This window comes from Diadema setosum, chromosome 7, assembly GCF_964275005.1.
Source record: "Diadema setosum chromosome 7, eeDiaSeto1, whole genome shotgun sequence".
NCBI lineage: Eukaryota > Metazoa > Echinodermata > Echinoidea > Diadematoida > Diadematidae > Diadema > Diadema setosum.
The window spans coordinates 36,570,841-36,592,062 of record NC_092691.1 but is presented as its reverse complement, the minus strand read 5'-3'; the positions used below and the strand labels follow the sequence as shown (position 1 = coordinate 36,592,062).

At 38.6% G+C, this 21,222-nt stretch overlaps 1 protein-coding gene across 1 annotated transcript in view; it reads left to right on the top strand.

The window, feature by feature from the left end:
* The window catches only part of LOC140231212 (ADAMTS-like protein 3), a 221,438-nt gene that overhangs the window by 195,725 nt on the left and 4,491 nt on the right, over positions 1-21,222 (top strand). The window contains exons 8-18 of the mRNA XM_072311358.1: positions 2,546-2,747; positions 6,785-6,950; positions 7,552-7,624; positions 8,248-8,612; positions 11,865-11,994; positions 12,575-12,791; positions 14,117-14,302; positions 16,439-16,618; positions 19,223-19,376; positions 20,336-20,677; positions 21,012-21,042. Of these exons, the coding sequence (XP_072167459.1) occupies positions 2,546-2,747; positions 6,785-6,950; positions 7,552-7,624; positions 8,248-8,612; positions 11,865-11,994; positions 12,575-12,791; positions 14,117-14,302; positions 16,439-16,618; positions 19,223-19,376; positions 20,336-20,677; positions 21,012-21,042 (2,046 nt within the window). The remainder of the gene's footprint in view (positions 1-2,545; positions 2,748-6,784; positions 6,951-7,551; positions 7,625-8,247; positions 8,613-11,864; positions 11,995-12,574; positions 12,792-14,116; positions 14,303-16,438; positions 16,619-19,222; positions 19,377-20,335; positions 20,678-21,011; positions 21,043-21,222) is intronic.

Sequence of the window (21,222 nt, the reverse complement as noted above, 5' to 3'; positions counted from 1 at the left end):
CGATGAAAGTGGGAAGTAATTTATTATACAAAAAAAAAATACTGTGATGTCATGTGGTAGTTGTCAGAATATTGTTCAGGCATTGTAAAGTGAGTAGGTACTTCCTGTGATTATGTGAGAGCGCATACACAGTATTTTTTTTTTTTAATGTTTGTACAATGAATGCATACTTTTTCAAGTACAATATTCCCCTGGTATACGGACCATATCATACCTCTGTTTGCACCATGCATTCACTTGACTTGGATACTTCCTTTGATGAATTATTTAAGTAAACAAATAATCAAAACTGGACTTTGCACAATCTGATGATCGATCTGATTGTCGTAGATCGTGGGTCTCAAGTACCCTGAGAATTATTTGAACAGGATTATGGGCAATCACATCGCAACAATTTGGGATACGCTGACACAGTATAGATGGAAGAAAGGCAAACAAAATAAAGACAATGAGCCGTGAAAAATATGGGCAATTTTGTTAAAGTGTTGGATGACTTGATCTTATTGAGAGGAACTAGTGTGTTCAGTGGAAACACAGAGGTCTTTGCTAGTAAATTATTACTCTTGCATTAGAATCTGTCCATTTCCATGTCTGTGAGTCAGAGAGACATAGTGAGTGGGTCAGCCTGTCTGAGGGAGATTTGAACCTAGAACCATTTAGTTAAAGACCAGGTTGTATGACCATTCACATGATGATAAGGTTCATTAACCCAAAAATAATAAGTTGCCTACTGATGAACCTTAAAGGAAATTACAAGCCTTGTTTTATTTTCAGACTAACGAACCTTCGGATTAATGAACCTTCAGAATAATGAACTGTATCTCGGGATTCATGGGTGGCCCAGTTGAATCGATTGTCATTCGCTGCCCTTAGCGAAACATTCAAAAAAACATGGCTAGTGCAGGCCTGCCAGAACAGAATTGATAGCAAATATGCTCATCTAAAAAGCATGCGCTCGATCATCAGTAATGTTTAATTTCAAGTCAAGATTCTTCAGCTGTGTGTTTACTTACAAGTACTTGGAGATCAGTGATATCACTGATCTGTGATTTTATTTTTAAGTTGAAGTTATTAAGTTTTCTAGGAGAAAATTGGAATAGAAAGATGGCAGAAAAATGCAGAAACAAAATTTCAGGTAAATTGATCATCTCATATTGGTGTCAAATCAACGCTGGAATGTAATTCATCATCCAAGCAGTAAATACACCATCCGGAGTGCTGTCTTGGTAATCAGAGTTGTATGAGGTACATGTATCTTGATGTTTAATATTGTTTTTTTCTTTATTCACATGTATCTTCTTTTTTTATCAGAAAATGAGCACTACACATACACTGTAGTGTAGTTCATGTCATAAACAAACATTGGTAAAATGATTCTTATTCACATTTGCTGACTATCAAACACTAGATATGAACCTTCTGATACTAGATAGATGAAATATTCATTTGCACTGCAACACTGGCAAAGGGTGCGGCAGTGCAAACTCAAGTAGGGTTACACCATGTAAAGGTACTCCTCAGTCCCCATATATGCTTACTTTGCCTGTGGCCCTGTAGTGCCAGCATCGTGATATATCCGTCCACAAATATTTGATTGGTTTCTTTGATGTTGGAGGCATGCCACTGGGGGACACCATGTGTTGAAACATGCAATGATTGGTTGAGGTGAAGGGAAGCGGGCGATGTACCCGCCGATTACGGGACAAAAGTGAGATGGAAACATAGTGTTGTTGCTAACAGTAGTACTCCTCATTTGCACAACCCTTTCAAGTACTGTATGATATCATCTGCAGATGGCATTTGGGATAAGATCTTTCTTTTTGCATTTTATGAGGCTTCATTGATGTATATTTACTCCAGGTACTGTAACAAATGGAATGTTAAATATGCCAAAATACTGTTGCAGTGTCGAAGAGAGAATTAGAATTATAGGAATAGTTCACTTTTGAACAATGTAATCAGTTGTAGGCAAACCTTGTAACTCAAAAAACAAATTGAGCACTCTATCAAGTATAAGTATGGGGAGAAAAACCAAACTTTGTTTGGAACACTTCCTGTAGCATTGAAGATATATTCCCTCAGAACAGGATTGATTTAAATCTAGTACCCCTGTACCACCCCCCCCCCCTCGTTACACCCCATGTTATTCTGCAACATGACAAAATTTTAAGTTGGAGAATCCACAAAGCAACAGAACCGTGTGAATGTTATTGTGCTAAGACAGGGATTCCATTTACTTTAATATTTATTCATTGATGATTAATTTCAAGATGTCTTTACCCGCCAGAAAAGCACAGTAATGAAAATGTTGAGTATTTTCTCTGTTTGGAAATTTAAATGAATTTTGCTGAACTAGCATGTAAATGACAACAGGCAAGCATTCTTGGAGATTATTAGAAATGCACAGAAATACTTCAAATTTTGAAATGAATAACACGTGGCGTTCGATGAAATTGTCCCAGTGCAAAAAATTAACATTCTAAAAGTTCCCACTTTTGAAATAAGTTGTAAGCTGATGGTATGTTTTTTCTTCATTCACACAAAGGTGGGAACCCGAGCCATGGCACGTGTGCACCAAGTCGTGTGGTACCGGGAACCAAGTTCGAGAGGTCTTCTGCGTGCAGAAGGTCTCAAACAACATGACCGTGCGGCTCAGCGACGACATGTGTTCGGGGACCAGGCCCAGCACGAGTCGGGCTTGCAACACGGACCCATGCCCCCACTGGAAGCCGGAGCCCTGGTCTGAGGTGAGTGTCACATTGGATGGAGATCATCAGGAAGGATTGCTTTCAGTCTTATAAGCAGTGTCCTCCTTTTTCAAGCTCTTGTGATGACCAACAAAAGTTAAAATACTAAACTATAAAAAAACACTAATAACCTTAAAAAAAAAATAAAAAAATAAAAAAATCCATTTGAAAATCTTTCTTGGATTCAAGATAGCCTGAGTAAAAAAAAAAATGTCTTTGATTGTCTGTGCTTGTCAGTTCTATGGTGAGGATCAGATCATTGCGACAAGATTTCAAGGTGGCCACTTAAAGTTTTTATGCCTCCGCCACGAAGTGGTGCCGGAGGCATTATGTTTTCGGGTTGTCCGTCCGTCCGTAATGAATTTTGTGGACAAGGTAACTATCGAAACCTGTTAAGGTATCCTAATGAAACTTGGCATGTATGTGTATTAGGGGGTGAAGTTGTGCCTATCAACTTTTGGGTGCACATGCTCAAGGTCAAAGGTCAAAAGGTCAAGGTCAAATACATAAAATTTCACTATTTCCACCATATCTATTGAATGCCTGAAGGTATTTTCTTGAAACTTAGTGTATACATGTTTTACCCAATTAAGATTCTCTGGTGAAAGTTTGGGTCATGAGGTCAAAGGTCAAAGGTCAAAAGGTCAGGGTCAAATACATAAAATTTCACTATTTCCACCATATCTATTGAATGCCTGAAGAGATTTTCTTGAAACTTAGTGTATACATGTATTACCCAATTAATATTCTCTGGTGAAAGTTTGGGTCATGAGGTCAAAGGTCAAAGGTCAAAAGGTCAAGTAAAAATATTAAAACTTCTTTTTTTTCTCCATACCTTGGAAAATTGTTCAAGGTATCTTCATGGAACATAGTATATACATTTACTGACTGGAAGTGATTATCTAGAGAATGTAGGGTTCATGGGGTCAAAGGTCAGGGGTCAAAGGTCAAGTGCAAGACTTCAAAATTTTACTATTACCCTCATATTTATGCAATGCCAGCAGGGTTATTTTTTTACACTTGGTGTATGCGTGTGTAACCTAATAGAAATTCTCTGGAAAGTTTTTTTTTTTCTCTCTTTTTGCCTCAAAGGTCAAAAGGTCAAAGATCAAGTGAAAATGCTGAACTAACTTTTTCCTCCATATCTCGGAAGTGGCTCAAGTTACCTTGAAACTTAGTACATATTGTGCATGTTCTACCTGAAAGTAATTATCTTATGAATTTTAGGGTCAAGGGCCAGATGAAAATGGTAACAATTTACTATTCAGTTCAGAAATTGCACTTTTTCTCCACACCTGTACCTTGAAAATTACTCAATGCCTAAATGTATGAATGGGTCAAAGTCAAGTTAAAGTCCTTAAATCCCTAGATACATGCTCTCCTATTCATCCAATTAAACCTACGTCAAGGAAGGTGAACATTCAACACATTTGTGACAAACTTGTCATTCCTATATTTTTGCCAATTTTGTGAAAATGTAATCACACAGTGTCCACATGTACTATCTAGACCTACTGGGAAAATCATGCATTATGGCGGAGGCATACCAGTCGCCAAAGCGACATTTCTAGTTCTTTTTAATATCAAGACTTTAGTAATTGCCCAGCAAGTAAAGGCTGCTGTCTTTATCTCGCTGTCTCAAAAGAGGTGCCAAGATTTCTGTTTCAGTCTTGTGTGAAGAAGATTTTACATACCTGTATGAGGGCAAAGATAAGACAAACATTATTTCAAGGCAAAAGTTATATCAAATAACTCTTATGATATCAGTGTCGCTTTGTATCAATAAAAAGAAAGAGAGAAAATAATTGATTTGCATAAATTAATGGCATTAGTACCCTTATACTTTGTTGGTAGTAGAATATCAAATCAAGATATTTTCACAATTTTTAAGACTCTGTCTCCCTTATTTGTTTATATTTCACTGATGTATGAGGATCGATATGAATTTAGGAACAGTTATCATTAATTTTAAATTTAGGACTGTTTCCCTCGAAATGTGATAAAGTAATGACATTTCATCAGTTCAGTTTCTTCAGTTAAAGTGAAGTTGGTTAAAGTGAAGGTTCGGGATTTGGAGCTTGTTCGTAAGATATATTAAAAAAGAAAACTTTTCATGCTAGTCATAGGTTTATAATTGCTTCTGGCAAAGAAACCTGGCCCTGATGAACTGCTTAAGTTTAAGTTCTAAGCTCAATTTAAACCTACTTTAGGCTATGTGTCAATACAGCTGCTACTGGATGGTAGTAATCCCCCTCCCATCTCACTCTTTCTTTCTGAATTTTGCTTTTTCTGTTGTTGGGGGGGGGGGGCAATAAAAATCCCATCCATCAAATTTCATGTACACCCTTCTACCCTGTCTTTACTGTCTATCCCCTTGAGCTAGAAACTCTTGCTACTGCCATCAGTTTCACTTTCATTACTATAGGCCATTGTCACATGCACACCTGGAATTAACAGTCTTGATTTTGAATCCCTTAAATGAAGCTCTTTGCACCAAGGTCCATTATGAGAATGTCGAGGGTCATGCTTCAGTCAATATTTCAAGGGCATGTGTATTAATTACAGTGTGCTGTACCCTAATGCCCTCCTTTCATGTTATTATTATAATTTTTTTCTGGTAACAAGTGATAAATCACAACTTTCTTATTTACAAAGTATTTTTCCTGTAGGCACAGGTATCGCCCATGTTTGTGAAGTATTGTTGTACTCACTTTTTTTTTTTTCAATCGTGAAAGTTTTGCCTGCATGGAATAGCAGGGTAGCAATGATGTTTTCCAAGGAAAAGATTTTTCTTCCTGTCCAATTATCTGACTACTGAAATTTGAAGCTTTGCTGTCATGGTAACTCTCCAGGCTCTCCAGAGACTTTGCTCAAAACAGCTGGTCATTGGCATCAACACCATATATGTTATAATCTCATTTGTGCTCAATTTGTGGACTTTTTTTTTTTCCGTGATCAGTAGAACATCAACATGTACATGCATTCAGCTTTTTTTTTTTTCTCATTTTCTGTATCTGTGGAACTTTGTGATTTCTTATTAAAAGGGAACGTGACAACTTATCCATGTTCAAGATCAGCAAGAAGTTTCGGGTTCATTGTACATCATGTTTTTGAACTCTTGACTGATGAAGATGTATTTAATGTGTGTGTGGGTGGGGGGGGGGGCAGGTGTTTAAAAAACAGGGATGTATACTTTTCTTTCAGTTTGCTGCCCAAACTGTCTGTGATGGAAGCTCAGACGATTTTTCTTTTCCACCGATAACATTGTCGGATGTACAGGACAGCTGTTTTTGCACTGATTTATTGGGATTAGGTTAAGGGGAATGTTGATTGGCCAATGAATAAGAGAAGTGGTATGCATGAGAGCAGACTTTCTGTTCAATATCCCTCCGAAGATCTCATCTGATCGCTTGTGACAGAAATGGAAGTTCATTAGACTTCAAATGTGACGTGGAGTGTCCGTTACCTCTGCTGGAATTTGCACTGCTCTTTGTACCAAGTAGAGCATGCATAATGTTGTGCAGTTTATTTGATAGGCTTTTAATGTATGAGATTTTATGTGTTCCTCAGAGCTAGTACCTTAGAGTTCATATGATTCATTTGATTTCTTCAATTTGATTGGGTGTTTTATGTGTGATTAGCATGTGTACAAGGTGTATCATTCAAAATCTGAGTCACAGTCCATTTCCGTCGCAAGTCATAAAGGTATGGTAATATCACTGAGATTTAGGGTGATATTAGGAAAAAATTCATATCTTTGCAGACTGAAAATGACTCCTTTGCCGCAGATACAGATATTACCTGACACTTTTGGTAAACTGTCTGTTTGTTTTGTCAGTGAGTATACTAGTTTACATGTTTACATCCTATTCATCACTTCTGTTCATGAACTCCTGATATCCCTGTGACCGCGCATTACAAAACCGACAAAAGTCACATGACCCAGTTTCATGCGATGGCTCAAATTAGGTGAAATGGTTCCTTAATTTTTCTGTCTGGATTCATCAATATCCTCTCTATCTGCACGTTTACCGCAGTGCTCCGTGACATGTGGTCGCGGCATCATAACACGTGACATCCAGTGCAGAAACCATCGCAATCAGGTGGTGCTGGGGTGCGACCCCAGCACGGTGCCCACCATGCGGAAGGCCTGTTTACCGGGAGTGCCTTGCCTTCCAGATCCAGCGACAAATACAATAGGAGGTAAGAAGAAAACTTAACAGAATACATTGTCGTCAACTCAGTTGATTCTGAGAAACAAGAAAGTGACTCAGATATGTTCATCTTTTTTCCGTCATTCGATTCCAAACTATTTGATCAGTCTTCTGTCTTTGTTTGGCTTATGAAAGCCAAATTGTACCATGATTTTACTCCATATTTTCATTTCATTTTAAAAGGTGACTTGCAGTAACCTGTCTGTGAAAAGTCTGAAAGTTTGTATCGGTGTTCTGTTCTGTTCATATTGATCCAGCAAACCATATTTGCCACTCTTCAGCCTGGGGGTTTAAGACACATCCAGCACTGATTTGAAGAAAGAAAGGAAATCAAAATTAAGAAGAAGGAGGAGACAAATTAGAGATGGGTGCAATTAATGGAACAGTCAATGAAAAAGTGTAAACTAAAAGTGTCTGTGAATGACCTGACAGCTTTGTTCGTCTTTTTCCAAAGATAATTTTACAGCAGAGGGCTGCCATCATTGATCTCCAAAACCTGCCAGCTCTGTGAAAGTTTATACTCTATGCAAATCTAAATGTGTTTCAAAAGAAAAACTACTCTTTACTTTGTGTTGAATGTTTGTATGCAGTTCCAGAGACCAGACTTGAGGTGACAACGATCTCAGACGGTGTTCCCCGAGACAACCCTGCTGAAGTTCCAAGGTATAGACTGTGTATTCAAAATCCAACAAATCCAACAAAATCCAATCTTATGAAGATGATGAAAGATTTAACTTATACTATTTTTTCACTCTTTTCAATGGTCATAACTCTTTGTCACAAAGAAACAAACTTTCTCAAATCTCGTTTGCATTGTATATGTTTGACAGACCAATTGTATTGCCATTCTTAATGATGGATGCTTCAGAAGCAAACAACATTTCTCACTTAATTAAGATTGCTTAAATTATTCACATTTTTTCCCATCACTTCACTCTGTTCTCTTCTCGTATAGATACTTTTCCCAAGAAAAATGACCAATTTTCATTCAGTTTTATTGAGAGCATAACTTTTGCATGAAGTTGTCTGTGATTCGAAGTGTGCACACAGCAGGCACAAAAGCTTTCTTGTACCCTTTTTTTCTAGATACAAATCATTTTATTGACAGCTCATTGTCATTAGAATTATAAAATTAAAATACTTAGGAAGAAGTTGTGTAGATGCAGTTCGAGATGTTTTGATACTTCATATTAGCATAAGCTCACAGATAGAGTGAAAGACTATAGATTGTAGGTAAACTTTGGTACATTTGTCAAACTTTTGTGATGTGTTTCCATGGTAACCAGTTATTACGTGGGTGAGTGGAGTGCCTGCAGCACCTCCTGTGGTCGTGGAATACGGACTCGCAGCATTCGCTGCAAGGTGTACCTGCCCAGCTTCGACGCCACCTTTGACCTCAACGAGTTCGAGTGCGAGCGGGAGGTGCGGCCGGAGGACATCGAGGAGTGCACGATGCAAGAGTGTACCGCCCTCAATGCCAGCGACAGCAGCTACCCGCCATCGCACCACCCCAACGAGCCGACGGAACCCAACGAGCTCCACCCCGGTCCGACCCATGACCTGGGTCTCGGAAGAGGCCCCGATGAAAGCAGCATCATTGCCATTTGGCGCTACGTAGGATACACACCCTGCAGTGCTTCGTGCATAGGGGGTAAGTGGTACTGAATGACTTTCATGCTTCCCCATGCTGATGTAACACAAACAATATTTTGTAGAGGAAGACAAATTGAAGAAACTCACAACTGAACCTTCACCTCTCTGAATAATATCTTGCTTTCATTTGATATTTTTCTGTTTCTGAAAAAAAAAAGGAAAGAAAAATGAAATGGTCAGCAATGCTGTCATTAAACCCTTAAAGGTAGGGGATACCTTTTACAAACCTCCAAAAATGCAGCAAAACATTAAATATGAACCTCAGGGGACTTGTTCAGGCCACTGCTGAGAAATTTGGAAGTCAACAGTTATCTACAATTTGAATAATGCACAAAACTCAACCACTCAGTAGTTCTGTGTGTCAGCCACACTTAAGCCTTTTTGTTGCAGTCTTCTGTATTCTTTTATCTATAAACACAAATCTAAAAGTATAAGAGCTGATGTAATAGCATATAGAATGTGTGGCAAGAATGTATATAGAAATGTTTGTAAGTTTTGATGAACTTTCTTCACAAAATATACATGATGGACACACATGCAGTGCATGGGTCTGCAAAGGTAGCCTAGCAATGTACTGGAATTTACGGTGAGCCCCGAAAAAAATTCAATTCAAAATCTAACGGTCAATAAAAATGTACTAAATGTTACCTTCCACTTTCAATACTTTATGGGAGTTTCTAAAATGATACTCTCTTCAACATACCACTGTATTTATACAGCTCTTCATTTAAGGCATGCAAATGGGATTGCCTACCTTTAAAGCGTTTTCTTTGCCAAATAATTGGCCTGGATGTCTGGAAACTAACTTTCAATGAGTAGAGATTACCTGAACCTAATAATCTCTATTGTGTTACTGCCCTCCTGTTGAACCAAGGCATAAGTGCTATACCTGAATGGGCTCTATGAGGAATACAACTAGGTCAAGCTTAGGAGAATTTCTGAATGCTGAAGAACAAGCTCTTAAGAGTTCAGCCGAGTGCATGTGCTTGTAAAAGTGTTAATGCAGAATTTATAGGCTTTCATCGCTGTCACATTAACCCAGTAACTTTCCCTTCTGGTTATCTCAGAAAATATTGAGCAGTTTTTCTTTGTATGACCATGCTGTTTTAAGGTGGAAAAAAATTGAGACATTGATCAAGATTACTGTCACCACTGCCTTTAATAAGACGAGAGACATGCCAAATACTCTAAAGACAAGGCATGTATTTGAGAGTCTACCCTAGGTTTCTTAGGGGATTATTATCAGACTTTTTCCTCTGGAATCGAACACCACTATGGCCAAAGGTCTTTGGAAGAAATTGATTGTTGAAAATAGGGAAACTGTACAGTGATCATGCCTTGCACCTGATATGACTTGAAATATCTCTAGGCCATATAGATGGCTGGCAAAGATTAGTCTGGATTTTCATGTTTGATCACGAAAATTGATCTTGCTTCCTCCTGTAAGCTGTCTGGTTTTGTCCCAAGGAAATTGATGTGTATACACTCTTTCTTTCTTAATGCAGCCCAAATATCTGGCAGACAAGAAGGAAACTTTAATGATTATTTTAGGGAGAAAACTTTGAAAAAAAAATATGCCTCATGGCCCGCAGGTGGATATTATTCTTCCATCTTTTTTCAGAAGGAATTCCTGGAGGCAAGTGAAAGGAAGTGTTGTGTCAGAAAACAGATCACGTATCCGGACGTTGCATGTCACATAGATTACAATCAGTTTCATTCCTTTAGTTAGAGTTATGATGATTAACATCAATTTCTTGTCAAGATCTTGTCTTAGTTTTGGTTGTGTTTTTTTTTTTGTTTCACTTTTGCAAGGGCTGTAATTTTTCTTGTTCTTTTTTTTGTGTGTGTTTCATTTTAATGTTTTCTTTTGATTTGTGCAAGGTCACACTGCCAATGACCTAGGAGACAAAATGTGACTGCTCAGCTCAAAACCCACAAAAAGTCACAAATCACAATTCTCTGTAATAGACCAAAGTATGTCGTATGGGTTGGTTGACTAAAATCTTTAAAGCTTGACTTATCAGGGAGAGCAATCTTTTTTTTTTCTAAGTACTGTCAAAATCTGGTGGCTTGAAACCAAATAAAAATTTAGATATTAAAGGGATGGTACAGTTTTGGTTGAAATGGGGCTTCAGGTTTCCAACATTTTTTTTTTTATGATGATATGTTTGAGATAATGAAAAACCTCTTATGAAATATGAAAGAGCATACATATCCAAGAGGAATTCAAAGTTTATTTGATGAAAATTGGTCATGAAATGGTTTGGATATCCAAAACAAAGCAATTCTCATTTATTAGGATTGCTTTGTTATACTTTGTTTTTGGATATCTCGGCCATTTCAAAACCCATTTTCATCAAATAAAATTTGAATTCCTCTTAGAATTGTTTGCTCTTTAACATTTCACAAAGTCTCTTGCAAAAAGTTAAAAGCTGAATCCTCAACTCAACTAATGATATACCTTATTCCTTTAACGATGCCTTTCACTAGTCTTTAGTGAGATTTACATAGAATATACTTGAAAAGGCAGAACCTCTACCATTGTGATTAATTGTCCATAATACAACTTTGTCAAGACAAACAGCAGTGTACAATGATACTCCAAGATGCAAGATGTATGATTTGTAATGATGTTTGCACATACAAACTTGAATGAATCCAGTAATCAGAGTTGAATCAACTAGCAAAAAAATACAAAAAGAAATATATGAAAAAAATATGATTATCCCTCCTGCTCAATGTTCATACACTAGGCCACATATCTGTCCCTGCTTTAATATCACTGTGAGTTTGTGTGGATGGTGTAAGAGTGGTGGCATGAGAGAAATCAGTTGATTTCTGGGTAGATCACTGTAACACTTTTTTTAAGTTCACAAAATATAATAGTCCCAAACAAATACATCTGTATGTTGTTTTATATATCTGTGTACAGCACAGATGTGATACTTTAAATACTTGTATTACTCACATTTGTACAACCTGATATCAATGTAGATGGACATTTTTCTCTGCAGATAATATTGATGTTTCTTTGCACAGTGGGATGAATTTGTTTTATGTCAGCTGATTGAGCATTAATGAATGGATTTCATCTTTAAAGACCGAACATTCGTGTGATGACAGTTGCACAACCATTCCCGTGTCTGACCGTTTTTGTGCATCAAGAATGAATTACCACCAATTCACCCATTCTTCAACCAGCCCACCCCCATCATAACTTTTCTATCAACGTTCACCCCTCTCCCTACAGGCACACAGGAGTCCATCGTGAGGTGTGTCAATGCGTTCACAGACACCATCATCAGTGATGCTTTCTGCGATTACAGCCTCAAGTTACCCAGCAGCCAGCAGTCGTGTAACGAGGTGGCGTGTCCGCCAGAGTAAGTCTAAGAACCCTTTAGCACGACACAGTTCATGTAATGTCACCATTACCTGCAGAGGGAAGTAGCAAATTTCACGCTATTATGCATAGGTATAGAAGAATGAATCGTAATGTCGATGAAAATATTTGTTATCATGAAACAGTGGGGTATATGCCAATCAAATGCATAAACACATTTTTAAGTTCTCCATCCACAGATGTATGCCAACATATGTATAAATCATGCTCTTGATTTCCATGAAGTAGTTTTAAGCAATAATTCATTTTCATGTTCACATTAAACTTAACTTTCTTCATGTTTTTACTTTTGGTCAGTACTTACTGTCTGTAATAAATTGTGTATACATCGTGTAATAAAGAATGTTCAGGGGTCCTGTCCCCCTCAAACCTACATATCTATCCTGTGAGCCACCTTGGTGTTAAAATAAACTCACACTTTCATCTCCTTCTCCACCCCCCCCCCCAAAAAAAAATTCCTCACACCTGCCATCTCACCCTCCCTACCATCCCTTCCCCAAACCCCTCCTCCATCAACCTGGTACCCCTGCCCCCCTCCCCGGGGCCATTGCCCACAACAGGTGGAAGATCTTCCTCTATGGCGAATGTTCCTCACCTTGCGGGCCCGGGGTCAGGTACCCATCCGATGTATACTGCGTGGAAGAGGCAGCCCGGACCGCACCCACCTCACTGACTCTCTTGTCCGAGGATCACTGCATTGGGCCCCGGCCCTCAGGGCCCGAGCCCTGCCTGGGCGTCGACTGCCCTGCATTCTGGGCTCTGTCTGAGTGGTCTGAGGTGAGGAAAGCTATAGTGCATGCAGGGTAGGCACATGAATAGAGCTTTCTCTGAGAACCCCTGATTTTGCAGGAGACTCCCTAAATCCTATAAATTAATACTATTTCTTTATGTGCTTACAAAGGAATGTGAAAGAATTCCTGATTTGGGTGCTGATTAATTATTTTCACATAGTGAGATGCACTTGCATAGCACACGGAAATTTGAAAAGCTTTTTTTGTCTCTTTCAATCTGATCTGTGAATGTTTGCAGAAGTGGAAAATAAAAAGGAGGAGTAGGTAGGGGAGAGAAGGGAAAAGTTTACTACTTTTGTTGATCAAATCATAGTGGAGGCAGGACATGTTCTTCGGGGAAATGAAACTTGCTTTGATGAATTCATGACGAAAAGGGTTGACACATTGCACTGTTGCAAGAAAAAAAAAATATATATATATATATTTAAAGTCAAGAGAGCTTGCAGTTGAATTTTGTCAGCACATAGCACATCGATGGTAAACCATCTGCAGAACATTTGTGACCCGCTACAACAAAATGATCCTAAAGTCGGGCAAGGTCGATTATTTGAAAATTGCACGATATAATCCCCTAATCTTTCTGCTTTAGATTGATATATAACACATTTTATAAAAAAAAGAGAGCATGTCGAGACGTGTGGAAAATCACTGTTTCGAGAAAAGCGCCCTAAAAGTCTTCCTTTCGACGCAATCGCGATCAACGGACACGCAAGTCAGTTTTCACCTCTGGACAATAGAAGGTAAGCCCTAGCAACCCCCGAGCACATCAAGCACATCAGCGTCAGCGGTCTCCTCACTAACCAATCAGTGACCAGGATGTGAGAAGCGGCTGAGCATAGCGCACCCCGCCCGCACGCACCAGTCGACTGGGCAGTGTGCGAGCTTCACGCTTCGGTTAGCAGCAAGCAGCAAACTGACCAATAAGATCACTCTGGTCGTTGTTAGGGGTGGAACCTATCTGTGGCGCTCAATCCAAATTTTCGAACCAGTTTCTGCTTCGTTGAAACGCCAAAAAACATGACTCAGAAAAACGCTATTTTTTGGTCTTTCCTTTGATCATTTTGCTTCAAAATTTTGACAGATAATAGAAGACATGTTAGACTCCAATAATATATCAAAATCAGAAAATCGTAAGTTTTGACCCATTTTAATGCTCTGACTTCAAACTCGATTTTCACGGCTTCGACCGTGCGCGACTTTAGGATCTTTTTGTTGTAGCGGGTCACATTTGTGCAGAAAACTGCAATTTGAATTAACATAAGGTCTGCCTAATACGCTGTATCTTCAAAGAGTCTCTGTTCTTGTCCATAGTGCTCAGCCATGTGTGGTCACGGTGCGGGAAACAAGACGAGGACTCTGGCCTGCCATCGGATGGCGCCCTCTGGCGAGGAGATGGAGATAGACTTCAACGACTGCCCGCTGCCAGTGCCCCACACAGTGGAGGAATGCGACAACGATCAGTGTCCGCCATACTGGGTCATGCGGCCGGCTTCACAGGTAGGTGAACCTGTCCAGCCCTGGAGAAAATTTCCAAACTTACTGCAGAAGTCTATCATAATCTTGACGTCATTTGATTGTCACTTCTGAATTTCAGTGGGGGTGATCTATCTTTAGAAAGATGTCTGATTGGAACTGGTTGAAGTTACCAAAGCTGCTCAAAATCCAAGGAAAATACACAATATACCAACTTGTTATAACAACAAAAATTCTGATCATTAATATTCATTTTGCCAATTCTATATATTAGTTATGTATCTTGCCATCACGAGACCTTAGAAAATTCTGCAACTGAAACAAACAATTCCTCAACCCCAAATAAGAGATGATTTATTCTTTTTTTTTCTGTTTTACTCTACCTTATGAAAAACTAACATTGATTAGTAGAAATTCAAAACATAGACATACCTTGTACAGATCCAATTCATAGAAGTGTGGTATCTGAGACTTGTTGAGTTAAAGAGAAAAAAAAAATCAAAATCATTCAGTAGAGTAGTTTATGTCATTTGGAAATACATAGCCAAATCGTTCACTTATTGGAACAGCATGCTATTGTGCAGAATCAGGGCCAACAAGTTATTTGAAATCCATTTGGCAGCAATTAAAATACAGATATGATTCAAACTGTGTTAATGTGTCATTGCCCTACAGTGACACTGTTTAACCCTTTGAAGATTGGTCCTGAGTATACTTGGGCAGGTGTTTATGGTAAACATGTGTTATGGTAAAACCACCTTGCCTTTGAGGGGTTAAACATCATGTCAGGGTTCAAGGGAAGCATGCAGCGTAACATTAACAGTTATACCACTGACTCCCATGCGAAGCATGTATAATGGAGAGGCTTGTTTGAGACCCGCATTCGTGAAGCCAACTTGATTAGACAAATTTACTTGATGAGACATTCTGCTGTGATGCTATATGACGTTTTTTTTTTTTTTTTGTGGTTTGTGGTCGAGTGCGGCAAGTTTCCACATGTTTATACATCTACAATGTTTTTGCTCGTCCTCATGACCATCGCATCACAGGTCAATGTCCGTATCATAGTCAACTTTCCATTCACTGTATGTCTGAGCTGTTGGATGGCTTGTCACACCAATGGAAGTTGTGCAGATTTTTGTAGTGGAGGTAGAAGGGGGGGGGGGGGGGCATGTTAATAACTCAAAGCGGGGTGTATGGATGTTCAAGTCCATCATGGGCTGTGTACCTGTGATAACATCTGTTAAATTGCTGTACTTGCCTTTGCCTGTAATACACAATTAGTGTAATTTATTTCCTTCAAGGAGTATCTAATAGAGTGGTGGTTGAAGATTGCACTCTTATTCAATATCTCCTGGGTAATGTAATGCAATTTGCAGAATCCCTCAATTAAGAACTAACGCAAGAGTAGCTTTCATGAGCTACATTGTACATCCAATACAGCTACGGAAGAAAGATATTGATCAATCAATCAATCAATCAATCAACCAATCAATCAATCAATCAATCAATCAATCAATCAATCAATCAATCAATCAATCAATCAATCAATCAATCAATCAATCAATCAATCAATCAATCAATCAATCAATCAATCAATCAATCAATCATTCAATCATTCATTCATTCATTCATTCATTCATTCATTCATTCATTCATTCATTCATTCATTCATTCATTCATTCATTCATTCATTCAATCATTCAATCAATCAATCAATCATTCAGTCATTGGTTAATCATTTAGTCAATGATAAATAGATGAAAGAATGACAAAAAAATATAAGTGAATAAATAAGTTAGTAAATGAATAGATAAACATAAATAAAATATAAATCAGTAAATAAAGAAATAAGAAATAGGTAAGGAAATAATGAAATGAATTATTTATTGAATTAATTAGTAAATTGATTAATCAATTGAATGATTAGCAAATGGATACAATAAAAGAGATCAATGCACATAAATGCACACTTCAAAGAAAATGCTTTCGGTTTTGCTGTTGCCATGGTAATGTTGTCATTGAATGATTGTTAAGTTATGCCTGTATGGAAATACCCACATTTGATGAACCGAGGGATATCTTTGTTCTTGGCTTATTCTCCTCATTCTCAAACGTGACCTAAGATTCTGTTTTGTTCTGTCTTGTCTTGTCTTCCAGTGTTCCCGGAGCTGCGGGAACGGGACCCAGCCCGTGTCCCTGAGCTGCCATCAGCTGACGCCGATGGGGGAGGAGATTGAGTTGAGCCCCTCCATGTGCCCCATCCCCCCGCCCCCAAACACCCAGCCCTGCAACGAGTTTGCATGCCCCGCCCAGTGGTACTCACAACCGCTCTCTGAGGTAACTTGAGAGCATTTTGTTTGTTAACAAGACCACTCCTGATATACTTCTGCAGTGGAATATTCTTCATTCTATTCTTTTTAATGAGAAGGTAGTTTCTTTGGTAAGATTTTTCTTTGCATATATCTGATGAAGTTTATTCACCACACTAAACAGGCCATTTGCAATAACCTGCAAGATGTTATTAGCTCTTAAGATATCTTCTTACCTTCAGGAAATATAAACTCTCTTTATCACTGGCCCAACTTTGTTTATCTCTTCAGTTGTATTTTTTTTTTCAATCTGGGAAAAAACTTTCTGTGCAGGACAGCTTCTTAAAATTCATTTTTTTCACTTTTGCTTTGTTATGCAAAACTCACAATAACATGAAATTTAGTTCAGGTTGTTCCGTAAGTTACATAAGGATGTCAACAACGAGATCACAGTATTCCTACGGCACGGTCAGCTATTAATAGTCCTGCACTGCTATACAAATAGATCACTCAAATGTTTGAGATGTTAAGTTCAACTTCCGTGTGAGAAAGGTATCAGGTGCAGAATTTGATTGCCGCAATCAGAGTGGGCTGACCGCCATCAGCAAGCGTGACATAATGGGCAGCCGCTTACAACAGGTGCAGTTGAGTGACGTGAGCGGGCAGTGATTGGCTGGATGACGATGATGATGATTGCATAAACAGCCCTCTGACTGCGTTGATGGCATTTTGAATGCAATCACACGTGGTTGACAGTTATTTTCAGTGCATGGGAGACTTCTTGCTATGAGCATCTGCACTGCACTTCTCCTTCTCATCCTCTATATCAATAACAGAGTCCAGTATATCTGCCCGGTTTTCTCAAATACATGGCCCATTCTGTTTTCGAAAAACAGATAAATTAAGTGGAGGAAAATCCATTGATTTTCAGATAGGTACCCAAGTATGACCAAATTTTTAATCATCAGAGTCACAAATTTAAACCCTTTCAAGTTTATTTTGTAGAAGGGGATATGATTAATCGCAATGATGATCTTAAAGGGACTGTACAGTACTGTTGAGGTAGGGATTCATGTTTTGAACATTCCTAAGTGAGATAATGAAAAACCTCTTATGAAATATGAAAGAGCATGTAATTTTAAGAAGGATTCAACGTTTATTTGATGAAAATTGGTTTTCAGATGGCTGAGATATCCAAAAAAGTGCTAATAATAAAAGGCGACATGCCCCAACTTTATTAGGATCTCTTTGTTTCACCTTGTTTTTGCATATCTCAGCCATTTCAAAACCGATTTTCAGCGAATAAACTTTTGATACCCCTTAGAACTGCATGCTCTTTGACATCTCATAGAGTGGTTTCTGAATATCTCGCAAAATGTTAAAAGCTAAATCTACACCTCCACCAGAACTGTACACACCCTTTAAAAGAGGAGATATTTCTCTTTCATTCTCTGAACATCATGAAAGTCATTATTTCTTTAGTATTGCATATTTGCAATTATATAAGCATACCTGAAATATTGACATATGAGTAGAGCAAGACAACAAGAACTGCAATTCCCTGTTCTTGTTTTTTTTTTTTTTTTATTTCTTAATGGCCATTAGTGGAGCTCAAATGATGAGTTCCTACTGTCCTGTCCAGTATAAGAAGCACCCGACCCAGATCCGGACCTGAATACCTGTAGAGGTATTCCGTGGTAATTAGATTTTCTCCCAGCAGGGGTCAGCAGCCCCTCTGAATGTCAATTTGATAACCTCCGCTGCGCCCATTCAGGAGTGCTGTCAGCATCGCGATTGGCACACTTGACCCTGGCTCAAGTTATGATCGATGACCGAGTGGCAGTTTTGTTGTTGTTGTTAGGAGGTGACAAGTATGAATGATTATGAAAGCTTGATAACACTGTAAGCACAGAATCAAGATTGGCAAAGAATGACCACATTCCATACACTGTAAAACGACTAATGTTCGCGTGCATTTTAATTTTGCGAGAGCCAAGATCCATGAAATTAAAATGCATGCGAAGGCTCTTGTATACACTATATGCATTGAATGCCAGAGGCACTTCGCAAAAAATTCATGCTGTGAAAAAGGCTGTCAGCTCCAATTCACGAAAATTTCATGCCGCTAGTATCATGTTTTACAGTACAGTATAAATATATGAATGAAGTGTACTGTACAACAAGGAATGTTCGCGTGCATTTTAATTTCGCGAATTTCGGAGCGGCAAATTTTGCGAAATTGAACTGCACGTGAAAATTCTTGCCTACACAATATGCATTGGATGACCAGTGGTGATTCATGAAAATTTCATGCTGCGAGAAAGACCATCGGCTCCAATTCGTGAAATTTTCATGCTGCGAATATATTGTGTTTTACAGTAGTTGTTCTTTTAAACTGTATGATAATTGGAATGCTTCAGTTTATGTTCCATGGATTTGTGAATATCTCTATCGAATGTGTCGATCTTTGAGGCATTAAACATTATTTTCTCTCCCTTTACTGTCTTTCTGTCTGCCTGTCTCTTTCTGTGTCTCTGTCTCTGTCTCTCTTCTCCCTTTTTCTTCTCTCTTTCTCTGTCTGTCCTTCTCTCTCTCTCTCTTTCTTCGTCTTTTTCCATTCTCCATATTTCAGTGTTCGACAACGTGTGGGCTTGGTATCAAGCTGATGTCTGTTCTGTGCAGGCGTCTCCTGGCCAACGGTTCTCATGGTTTCGTCGACGAGTCGCAGTGTGCATCGGCTCTCAGGCCGGCGGACCACATTGTCTGTGATTTGCCCCCTTGCAATGGTAAGCAGAGGCCTGGTTGATAATGAAGTAGTACCACCTGTCCTGTCATCAAGCCACAAGATAAATGGCAGGAACTAATTTTTCAAGTGTCATCATTGGAAAGAGATAGAATAAGAAGATGAAATTAAGATTTCAAATTGAATTGCCAAGATGAATCAGAATCTAAATATCTAATGTTATTCAAATAACATTAATTATCTAGATTCTGATTCATATGTCTGCATGATTGTATAAGTCTTCTTGTTATGTGAGTAGGTCAGAGTATAACGTAAGTGTATGAATGATGATTGAAAATATCAACTACAATCTTCAAGAGTGCATTTATTCAAAAATATGCCTGTCTCCTACTGCAATCTTAATCAAAATTAATGACTGTCAACCTATGAAGCTGCACCACATTCGGTAAATGAGTAAATCTTTTGTAACAGAAAAAAATGTAATTCCAACAATCAATCAATTAGCCATTCAATCAGTTGCTGTATACGCCCTATATATATTGCAAGGTTCTATGTTTACAAATTTTGTGAGTCACATGCTATCACCAATTAGCGCATGAAATTATAAGCTCTGGGCCCCGTTGCAAGAAAGTTGCAATCAATTGCAAATAATTGCTAATTTTGAAACAACCATTCTGATTGGCTCAGGGTCTGCCCTACTAAGAAGACATGCATGCAACAATGATTTTGATTGGCCAGTGACAATCAGTTGCAAGTTGCGTTTAAACGCAAAGTTTCTAGCAACGGGGCCCTGATCTAGATATAAATGCAACATTCCCATGCACATGTCTTTGTTTATTACTGTACTCATAATCATTGATTTAACCACTCACGACATATTGCTTGAAAGTCCCGATTCACGTAAAATTAGGCTCATTAAATATATGGCGTATGGTATTCAATCTCTCAATCAATCAAGCAAGTAATCATATATTCTCATCTGTTTATACCTGTGATCCTCAGATGTGCAGATCCTTGCCAATTATACGACATACCGGCAGCCATTGCCTTCTGCCAAGGTACGGCTGATAATCGGTCAGGAGGCCTACATCCTCCCCCAAACCACCATAACGGTCAAGTGTCCAGTCATCAATTTCAGCAGGAACCGCATGACATGGGAGCGGGGAAACATGCCCATCAGGGACGGCAGCGACCCCAGGATGCGGGTCATAAGTCGTGGCATTCTTCGCATCAAGAACGTGGAGGCGACGGACGCCGGAGTCTACGCCTGCGTCGCTGGCGACCAGAGAGAGACTCTGACATTACACGTTATGACAACAAGTAAGGATTACATTAACATGCAATGTGAAGATGTGATATCATAAGAAAGTGGGTTTACCCAAACTTCGCTCTCCTTTCTCATATATGTAAAAGAGGCAATGTTTTGACAAACGCAATGTAAAGGTTCAGATGAAATATTGCTTTTATGATTATAGTTTAGGGATAACATGGCTTAACGTGCAGATATTTCACGGGTACAATTGTCGCAGGAGCACGTCATGGATCCTTTGCACATTTATGTCATGAGATATAACTTGTCCAGCACTTCACCTTCAATATCTATGTCATTTTTCGTTCAATTTCATTTTTTTCTATGTCTTGATAAGTTTTTCAATATGTTTTACTATTTCAGCGGCAGTTCAACCCCTGGATTCACCTTCAAATGTTAGGTAAGTTTCATGTTAGAGCTTTCCAGTAGAGATCTTCAGTCATCTTTTGTAATCACTGAGTAGATATCCATCATTTTATGACAATTTAGGCCTGTAGAGAAGATATACTTCATCTTCCATTTTCACTCTTTATCTCTTTCTCAGTGAAATCAGGGTGTAAGAACTGAAAATTAACCAGGG